This window comes from Tachysurus fulvidraco, chromosome 10, assembly GCF_022655615.1.
Source record: "Tachysurus fulvidraco isolate hzauxx_2018 chromosome 10, HZAU_PFXX_2.0, whole genome shotgun sequence".
Lineage (NCBI taxonomy): Eukaryota > Metazoa > Chordata > Actinopteri > Siluriformes > Bagridae > Tachysurus > Tachysurus fulvidraco.
The window spans coordinates 25,724,327-25,734,326 of record NC_062527.1 but is presented as its reverse complement, the minus strand read 5'-3'; the positions used below and the strand labels follow the sequence as shown (position 1 = coordinate 25,734,326).

Here is a 10,000-nt window from a genome sequence, read left to right as displayed (position 1 = left end):
TTCATCAGCTTTTTATGATCCTCCTCAAGAGCCCTCAGTTCTTCTGACAGGGTTGCATTCGTCTCTTTCAGAAGTTTATTTTCAGATTCCATCAACTCCCAACTCTCCTCATACTTCCTTGTAGGATCGGTTTTGTACAGTTCGTGAGATTCAACCTTGTCACTTGGTCTCTGTTTTAGCTCCTCAATCTCCGCCTGCAGAGCCTCTAGTTGTGCCACCAGCTCCTCCACCTGAGATTTCTCTAGTGCTTGGTTCAGGTCACTTTTCAGTGTTACAACTTCCTGCAACAGAGAAGTTCTTTCTGCTGCCAAAATTGACCTCTCATCCGCAGACAACCTTATCTGTTCCTCATACCCACTGCGGAGATGTTGGAGAGATTCCTCATGTCGCTGGTTGAGCTCATCCCTTAGGTTTTCCACATTCAATTGGCTCTCATGCTGAAGATCTTCACGAAGCCTAGTAAGTTCTTCCTCATGGCTGAATAGCAGCTGTGTGCGAAGTCGTTCAAGTTCAGCTTCCTGTGACTCAGCCATGCGATCCAGTACTGCATCCTTCTCTCTTTCCATCATCTCTAGCTTGATCTGGTAATTGGTAATCTCAGACTGATGCTTGGCCTTCAGCTCACTTGAGGCTTCCTGAACAGATTTTAGCTGAGCTTGAAGATCAGTTATTGTAGCATGAAGCTGGAGATGCACCTCTGATTGGCTCTTCTCTTGTTCCTTTAAGCGCAAGTCCTGTATGAGCCGCTGCACCTGGGTTTGCAGCAATATCTTTTCCTCTGACGTTTTTGAGAGATCCTGTTCAGCTTTTTCTCGCAGGACCTGCATCTCCTGCAGCCGTTGCTGGAGCTCAATTACCCTGACATTTAGGACATTGACTTCTCCAGTGCTTTGAGTCAGTTGAGTTGTTATTTGCTCAGTTTCGGTGCAATGCTTGTCCAAGACATTTTTCAGTTCCATGGAATGCTGATTGAGGATATTTGCCATTTCTTCTTTGTGCCGAGATATGAGCTCTTGCTTGATCTGTACGATCTGCTGCCCATACATTTCATCCAGTTCTGCCCTCAGGTGGTCCAAGCTTTGTGTAGTATATTGCTGTGCCTTCTGAAGAACCTCATCTTCTGATTGGTTGCCCTGATGGTAGCGTTTTTGAAGAGCCTCCACAGTGCCCATCAGTTGCAGGATTTCACCTGATGAAAGTTGCTCCTTCTCCTTGGAAGCCCGGAGCGCTGCTTCACAACCCTCTAGGTCACGGACCTTTGCGTCCAGTTGTTCACTAATGTTAACAAAACGCTTCTCAGATACTTGGAGATTGTCTCTGAGTTGGGATAATAGTTGCTGATGCTCTAGTATTAGCGTTTCCTGTTCTTTAATCAACACGTCCTTCTCTTGAAGTCTCTGGGTAAAAGACACTTCTGTGTCCCTTGAGACCTGATAACACAGAGGGAAAAAAAGCTAGTATTACATTCCAGATTTGTGGAGAACATTCTTAACTGTGTCATGCAGCAAACCCAGGAGTTAACCAATTAAGATAAAATACTATACTTAGTACTGTACTCAAGTCAACTGAAGCAAAATTTGATGGAACAATAACAATTCATTAGATTATTGATGGTAGACTTCACCCACTACCTCACGTTCAAACAACCTCTGCTGAATCTGCGTCTGCTCTTGGAGGCTGTTAACGTTAGCCACACTCTCCTGTAGCTGCTCTTGGAGGCTGTTGACGTTAGCCACACTCTCCTGTAGCTGCTCTTGGAGGCTGTTGACGTTAGCCACACTCTCCTGTAGCTGCTCTTGGAGGCTGTTGACGTTAGCCACACTCTCCTGTAGCTGCTCCTGAAGATGTTTGACTTTTTTGTCTCTCTCTTCTGCCTGCTCCAGAAGACCTTTGATCTCTCTATTCCTATCTTCTAGCTGCATCTGGAGACTTTTGACTGTCGCATCTTTCTCATCCAGGTGTTGCTGATAATGCAGAACTTCTTGTCGGGCTTGCAGGAGATCTGCAGCAGCACTGCTCATACTGGAGCTCCTTATTGACTCGCCTGCCTGTAACTAAAAGAGTAAATGTTTACATGTTACTTCCTCCAGGAGATAAAGCAGGGAGCTGGCCTTCCCCAGCACACAACGCTGTAGGTTGTAGCCAGTGCTATGTTCTGGCACCCCACAGAAGTGAACCCTAGGTCTGCAATGTCTCCAGGAAGTAGGGATGACATTGGGCTTGTAGGGAACACAGTGTCTTTATTACTAGTCTAAACTTTATTACTAGTCTAAACTAGTCTGTAAAATGCATTTGCTAGGTGTACCTGCTGATTTTGCTAGGTGTACCTGTTGGCTCAGCTAGTTACACTTCTTGGTTAAACTGTAAGTGACCTGTTAAACTAGGTATAACTGTTGCTCAGACTAAGTAAGCTTAGTCTTCCTGATGGTCCACGTAGGTGTATCAGTTGGTTAGCCAGGTGTACCTGTGGGTCCAGGTAGGTGTACCTGTGGGTCCAGGTAGGTGTACCTGTGGGTCCAGGTAGGTGTACCTGTGGGTCCAGGTAGGTGTACCTGTGGGTCCAGGTAGGTGTACCTGATTGTCGAGATTGGTATTCCTGTTGCTCCTATTAGCTGTACCTGTCAGTTCTGCTAAGTGTACCTTTTGTTTCTGCTAGGTGTACTAGTTAACCGTAGGTTCTGCTAGGTGTACTAGTTAACCGTAGGTTCTGCTAGGTGTACTAGTTAACTGTAGGTTCTGCTAGGTGTACTAGTTAACTGTAGGTTCTGCTAGGTGTACTAGTTAACTGTAGGTTCTGCTAGGTGTACTAGTTAACCGTAGGTTCTGCTAGGTGTACTAGTTAACTGTAGGTTCTGCTAGGTGTACTAGTTAACCGTAGGTGTACTCAGTGATTCATGTAAACTGTGATACCTGTTGAAATTGGATCTGCAGTTTCTGGCTTTTTTCAGTGAGGTCGAGGAACTCGCGCATCACCTCATCCTTCTCAGCCCGAGCCTGCTGCAGGTTCTCCGTTAGCTGTGTGATTATGCCATCTCTTTGTTTCAGAGCTGCCTCAAAGTCCTGGAGCTAGAAGGAAAGAGTAATCAGCAAAGGTTTATTAAATATATTTTTAAATGATTAGTGTTTACTGATAAAATGTAAGCAGAATGTGGACCTGTTGTACTCCCTCAGCTCCAAAAGCAGCTCTGAACTCTTCTAGTTCTCGGCTCAATTCGTCCACCACCATGTTTTTTGCGGCGAGTTCGTTCTCCATCTCCTGCAATCGGCCGGGCCCATAGATCTCCTCCTCCTGAACAGAGAAAAGAAGACAATTAAGTAAGGCCTATATAGTCTCTTCTTTTAACTGCTTATTTAAGTACTTTCACACATACTTCATTTACATTCGTTGACATCGATTGAGTCTGAATCAAAATAATAAATACATCAGTTAATTTATTCCTTAATCCACCCGAGCACACAGAACACAAAGCCAGCACACAATTATGAGGTCAAATTTCATCGAGGTTATTTTCTCATTTAGATTATTTTGTCAGCATGTCTGCAGCACTTCAGCTCTGTCATGTGGCTCAGTTTATATCCATGAATTTAATAGCTCAAAATAAATACAAATATATAATATATACAGACTCAACACTTATTCCTTCCCAGAAAGTCTTCAAATGGTTGCTGATAAAAACCAGCCCATAAGCTGACTGACGTGTCAACGGTTTAAAACCTGCTGCTAATTTATACAAATTGAACAGCAGATTTTTGGAAAGCGAAACAGATTTTTCGGGGTGACATGGTGTACAACGCAGTATAGAAGTGGGCGGAGTTTAAACCCTCCCTGAAAGGTGCGATACTTCAGACAATAAACTGGTTGTGAATGAAACAGTAACTCAGTTGATACGTTTTAAGAGAAGTCGTATTACAGAAGACATGAAGAATGATGCTGAATTCCTACCTGTACTGTCTTCTCTATTGTATGTGTTACAACTGACACTAAATTTCAACAGGTCTTAAAATGGGAAATAATTTTGCATCATAATCTTTGCCAGCTTAGTGTAATGTAAATGCCATGATGTCTTTAGCATGGTGTAACACCACAGCAGTTCTTTATTACACCCCGAATAAAAACCCACAAGCAGACAAGCTCCTCTGTCGTGTGTGTGATTAAAAAAAGCAAGCAGGTTAGTGAGTTAGAGGAAAACTTGACCACAGACAGTGAAGAACCGAGCACCATGTAAAAGAGAAGGTAAAAGACTGACAGATTAGCAACAAACAAGTATAAGCTCATCAGACAGATTTCCATACCACGACGTCCGGCGATTTCTCAGCCGCCTCATGACCATTCACCTGTCGAGTCATAATTAAACACTGTAGTGTAATGCAGCTTGTGAGCAGTAACTCCAGGAGACCAGACATAATCATGAAGCTCTAAAGGTCCTGAAGATTGTGGAATAGACTTATACAGAATAACCTCGAATCTTCATCCATCGTTTTAAAGGTAGAGAATCTGAGCTTGAGTCTTAATGGAATGTTTGGGATCCTGTGGTCTAATCTTAAAGGTTTAAAAGTCTAATCATTTATATAGTGGTACAGTTTTAAACATTATCTTAAAAGGCTAATCATGTAGGCCTGCTCTTCTTAAATATAGCATCATGAATTATGTAGTATACAGATCTAATCCAGAATGTCTAATCAAAAAGACTTAATGATTTAATCCTGCAGACCTAATCCTAAAGGTCTAATCCTGTAGGTCTAATCCTGTAGGTCTAATCCTAAAGGTCTAATCCTGTAGGTCTAATCCTAAAGGTCTAATCCTGTAGGTCTAATCCTGCAGACCTAATCCTGTAGGTCTAATCCTGCAGACCTAATCCTAAAAGTCTAATCCTGTAGGTCTAATCCTAAAGGTCTAATCCTGTAGGTCTAATCCTGTAGGTCTAATCCTGTAGGTCTAATCCTAAAGGTCTAATCCTAAAGGTCTAATCCTGTAGGTCTAATCCTAAAGGTCTAATTCTGTAGGTCTAATCCTAAAGGCCTAATCCTGTAGGTCTAATCCTGTAGGTCTAATCCTGCAGACCTAATCCTAAAGGTCTAATCCTGTAGGTCTAATCCTGCAGACCTAATCCTGTAGGTCTAATTCTGCAGACCTAATCCTAAAGGTCTAATTCTGTAGGTCTAATCCTAAAGGCCTAATCCTGTAGGTCTAATCCTGTAGGTCTAATCCTAAAGGTCTAATCCTAAAGGTCTAATCCTGCAGACCTAATCCTAAAGGTCTAATCCTGTAGGTCTAATCCTGCAGACCTAATCCTAAAGGTCTAATCCTAAAGGTCTAATCCTGTAGGTCTAATCCTGTAGGTCTAATCCTGTAGGTCTAATCCTGCAGACCTAATCCTAAAGGCCTAATCCTGTAGGTCTAATCCTGCAGACCTAATCCTAAAGGTCTAATCCTGTAGGTCTAATCCTGCAGACCTAATCCTAAAGGTCTAATCCTGTAGGTCTAATCCTGCAGACCTAGTCCTAAAGGTCTAATCCTGCAGACCTAATCCTAAAGATCTAATCCTAAAGGTCTAATCCTGAAGGTCTAATTCTGCAGACCTAGTCCTAAAGGTCTAATCCTGCAGACCTAATCCTAAAGATCTAATCCTAAAGGTCTAATCCTGTAGGTCTAATCCTGTAGGTCTAATCCTAAAGGTCTAATCCTAAAGGTCTAATCCTGTAGGTCTAATCCTAAAGGTCTAATCCTGTAGGTCTAATCCTAAAGGTCTAATCCTAAAGGTCTAATCCTGCAGACCTAATCCTAAAGGTCTAATCCTGCAGACCTAATCCTAAAGGCCTAATCCTGTAGGTCTAATCCTGTAGGTCTAATCCTGCAGACCTTATCCTAAAGGTCTAATCCTGTAGGTCTAATCCTGTAGGTCTAATCCTAAAGGTCTAATCCTGAAGGTCTAATTCTGCAGACCTAGTCCTAAAGGTCTAATCCTGTAGGTCTAATCCTTTAGGTCTAATCCTGCAGGTCTAATCCTAAAGATCTAATCCTAAAGGTCTAATCCTAAAGGTCTAATCCTGCAGACCTAATCCTAAAGGTCTAATCCTGTAGGTCTAATCCTGTAGGTCTAATCCTGCAGACCTAATCCTAAAGGCCTAATCCTAAAGGTCTAATCTTGTCACACTACTACTAAAACTCTACAGAGCTACATGCTGGATCTTCAGGACTAATATAGCATGTGGTGTTACATAAAGACACTGGTTCTAACTCCAGTGTGGTGTGGTATCTATGTATGGTGTTTGCTTGGTGTATAAAGGTGCTAAGTGTGTAACAGTGTGTTAAGTGCACATACCTCTGAGGAGTAATCTTCTGCTGTGGTGGAGATTTCACTCTCAGGCTGAAACAGATGAGGGAAATCTTAAATTACATGTAAAATCATTCTGCCTCCTCCTGCTGCAGTCGTACTTACTGACTCATGTCCAAACGTTCCCGGCTACATGTCTGTCTTACTGACCCGTCTGTCTGACACAATCTGTCTAACTCTTTATAACTGCCTGTGTCTGTCTTTACAGCTGTCAGTCTGTCCCTAACCCAAGGCTAGAACATGTTGGTGGTGGACAGCGCTCTCCTGGATTAGTTCGTAGATCTAAATGGTGACCACTCTAAACAAACTAAGGTAATGTTCGGCGTTCCACAAGGTTCTGTTTAAGGCCCGTTGTTTTTCTACCTATATATGCTGCCCCTTGGTGCAATTATTCGTAAACATGGTATTGGCTTCCACGGTCATGCTGGTCTTTATCAGCAGGTCTGAGCTGAACTCAGAGGTTATGATGACCCATTAGTTCCTCAGGAGCTCTCGGCTGCACTGTTATAAACTGTTGTAGAAAGGTTCACTTCTGAGTCTGGTTCCTCTCAAGGTTTCTCCCTCTTATCACCTCAGGGAGGTTTTTCCTCACAGCCATCAGAGACAGGGATAAATCTCTATCGTATTTAAAATTTTAAGTTAATCTTTTTTAAATTAATTTTAAACTTATTTATTTGTATTCATTATTATAATATGTGTATTTCCTTTTTCTCTCTCTCTTCTGTTTCCATACTTCTGTAAAGCTGCTTTGAGACAATGGGAAATTGTTAAAAGCGCTATACAAATAAATTGAATTGAAAAATTTAATAGTCTGTCTGACTGTCCACTTGGTCCTCTGTGTGTGTGTGTGTGTGTGTGTGTGTGTGTGTGTGTGTGTGTGTGTGTGTGTGTGTGTGTGTGTGTGTGTGTTCTAAACAACAGGCAGCATTATGAGACAGTTAAAGTTTGTGTTATTTTTTTTTTTTTTGCACAGTCACGTTGGAACATGATGTTCAGTTCTACAGACTAAGCTGAGCTACTCTTTAAGGCCATGTGAATCTCCCCTGCCCCCCCACCCACAGCCCAAGCAGTCTGTTTCCAGGGCAACCAGTAATTCAGCAGTCATTTAAAACAGCAAACACCTTTCAGAGCTGAAGAGCTTCAGGGCCAAGTGTGTGTGTGTGTGTGTGTGTGTGTGTGTGTGTGTGTGTGTGTGTGTGTGTGTGTGTGTGAGAGAGACATCCACCTACGACCAGCTTTTAATGTCCCCACACACACATAGTACGTGTCTCTCAGTATCATATTTTTTCCTTATATCCATATTACTGAGCTCACATCCAAACACATACACAGTACAATGGAGAGTACCATACGTGTGTGTGTGTGTGTGTGTGTGTGTGTGTGTGTGTGAACACAGACCTCATTGATCCCACCCCCTGGTCATTAATATTCATAAGCAGGTCCATGTGATGAGGACAGATCTTTATGTCTGATGCACTTCAGAGTAATGAGTTTATTCTGCATCTTATTAACACTAGAGGGAATTAGCAAGCTAACGTTAGCTTACGTCGCTAACACAAGTGTTAATGACTGAAAGCTCAGGCGTGTTAGAGGACACAGTAAAGTACACTAACTCACACATAATATTATAGTGATAGGGGGGGGGGGGAGGAGTACCTATACACTAATAATAATAATAATAATAATAATAAGTAAACTGTTGATTGTTTACATTATTAGGGATCATTAGAGTTTACTTATTAGAGCCCTTTATAATAATAACCCTGAGCATGAATCTTTAATAGATCATCTTTTTTTAATCAGAAGGTTAAATGTCCAAACTCCACTATTCCTCACACTGCATCGCCATGGCAACAGGGTCATTAGTGCTTTCTGTCTTGGTTCATAGAACTGCTGGTGTCTCTTTATTTACACACATGGGCACTCGCGCACACACACACACACACACACACACACACACACACACACACGGGCACTCGCGCACACACACACACACACACGGGCACTCGCGCGCGCACACACACACACACACACGGGCACTCGAGCGCGCACACACACACACACACACGGGCACTCGCGCGCGCACACACACGGGCACTCGCGCACACACACACACACACACGGGCACTCGCACACAGAGGAAATCTCTGAACGAAGCTGAACACCAGCACAGAGTATAAGCTCAGAGTTCTAAATAACACATTGAGTGTATCAGAGAACCAAGAACTTTTGAGGTGAATTTTCTTTACAATTTCTATTACACTTCATATAATGACATCATAAAATAAACCCTGGGTGTATTAATAAGCTCTCACAAAGGGTACATTATATATTATAACTGTGTTTTTCAACCTTTTTTGAGCCGACGTACGTTTTAATCGTTAAAACAATCCGAAGGCACCAGCTGAGAATATTAAAATAATCTGTAAGCTGTTCTGTACAGTCATGTGTTAGTACATGGGGTTTTATCACTAATTACATTTATCTGTAATAACTGAAGGACACTAACGTGATATTTCAGTAATGACATCAGGTTTATTGGTTAAATGTGCATCAAAACTAAATTAGACTGTTTCTGTGTGTTCACGCAGGCGAATAGAATAGTCCTCATTCTTGTGTTGAAGCGGAGGGTGTTTGTTAGGAGATGGTGTTGAAGCGGAGGGTGTTTGCAGATGGTGTTGAAGCGAAGGGTGTTTTGTATTTTGTGTGTGTCTGTGTGTGTGTGTGTCTCTCTGTGTGGGTGTGTGTGTCTCTCTGTGTGTGTGTGTGTGTCTGTGTGTGTGTGTGTGTCTGTGTGTGTGTCTGTGTGTGTGTGTGTCTGTGTGTGTATGTCTGTGTGTGTGTGTGTCTGTGTGTGTCTGTCTGTGTGTGTGTGTGTGTGTGTGTCTGTCTGTGTGTGTGTGTGTGTGTGTGTGTGTGTGTGTGTGTGTGAGAGCTCACCTCTACTGTGTAAGTCTGTTCATGCTTTATAGTGTCTCCACTTCTGAGAGTTCTGGAGAAGGAAAGCTCTGTAGATGGAACATTCTTTCTCTCTTCAAATTCTTCTTGTTCTCCTTCTTGCTGTTCTGATCCTTTATTCTTTTTCTTCTTCTTCTTCTTCTGTCCATCACTCTGAGCCTTCTTCTGTCTGTACTCTGCCAGCTACAACACAAACAAAATAAGAAAGACAGGAGAGAGAGAGAGAAAGTTTATTTATAAAGCGAGTGTTAGACAAAGTGGTGTACAAACCAGTCAGCACACAGTAACACACATCACACACAACACAAAGCAGCTCTCACATGGCATCTAACACCAGAAAGAAAGACCTCAAGGAAGGGAGGGAGGAAAGAAGGAAGGAAGGAAGGAAGGAAGGAAGGAAGGAAGGAAGGAAGGAAGGAAGGAAGGAAGGAAGGACGAACAATAATGTTTGAGAGTAAACATAAAAGAACAGATTACATTTGTGAATCACAGTAAAACTAAATCCTCTGTATTATTTATTTATTTATATAAAGCTCCACATTAATAAGGTTCATAAATAATCTTTAGGGCTCTGAACACTACAGTGGTGTTGGGTAAAGTTCAGATGCAGGTCGTCTATGCTAGGAGAGGACTGCTCATTAATCACACACAGACACACACACACACACAGACACACACACAGACAGACACACACACAGACAGACACA

At 42.4% G+C, this 10,000-nt stretch overlaps 1 protein-coding gene across 10 annotated transcripts in view; it reads right to left on the bottom strand.

Moving 5' to 3' along the window:
• Nucleotides 1–10,000, bottom strand: part of akap9 (A kinase (PRKA) anchor protein 9) — a 91,011-nt gene that overhangs the window by 74,104 nt on the left and 6,907 nt on the right. For 8 of the 10 annotated variants that reach the window (XR_007144039.1, XM_047819174.1, XM_047819172.1 and 5 more), the window contains 7 exons: nucleotides 9,276–9,476; nucleotides 6,324–6,368; nucleotides 4,294–4,335; nucleotides 3,155–3,289; nucleotides 2,911–3,066; nucleotides 1,629–2,054; nucleotides 1–1,430 (listed from right to left, as the gene is read on the bottom strand). The exon at nucleotides 1–1,430 is cut by the window's left edge. Coding sequence is in view for 9 of the 10 variants with exons in the window: in XM_047819174.1 (XP_047675130.1) it covers nucleotides 1–1,430; nucleotides 1,629–2,054; nucleotides 2,911–3,066; nucleotides 3,155–3,289; nucleotides 4,294–4,335; nucleotides 6,324–6,368; nucleotides 9,276–9,476 (2,435 nt within the window). In the remaining variant the exon portion in view is untranslated. The remainder of the gene's footprint in view (nucleotides 1,431–1,628; nucleotides 2,055–2,910; nucleotides 3,067–3,154; nucleotides 3,290–4,293; nucleotides 4,336–6,323; nucleotides 6,369–9,275; nucleotides 9,477–10,000) is intronic. The other 2 variants (XM_047819169.1, XM_047819173.1) reach the window with 2 other exon arrangements.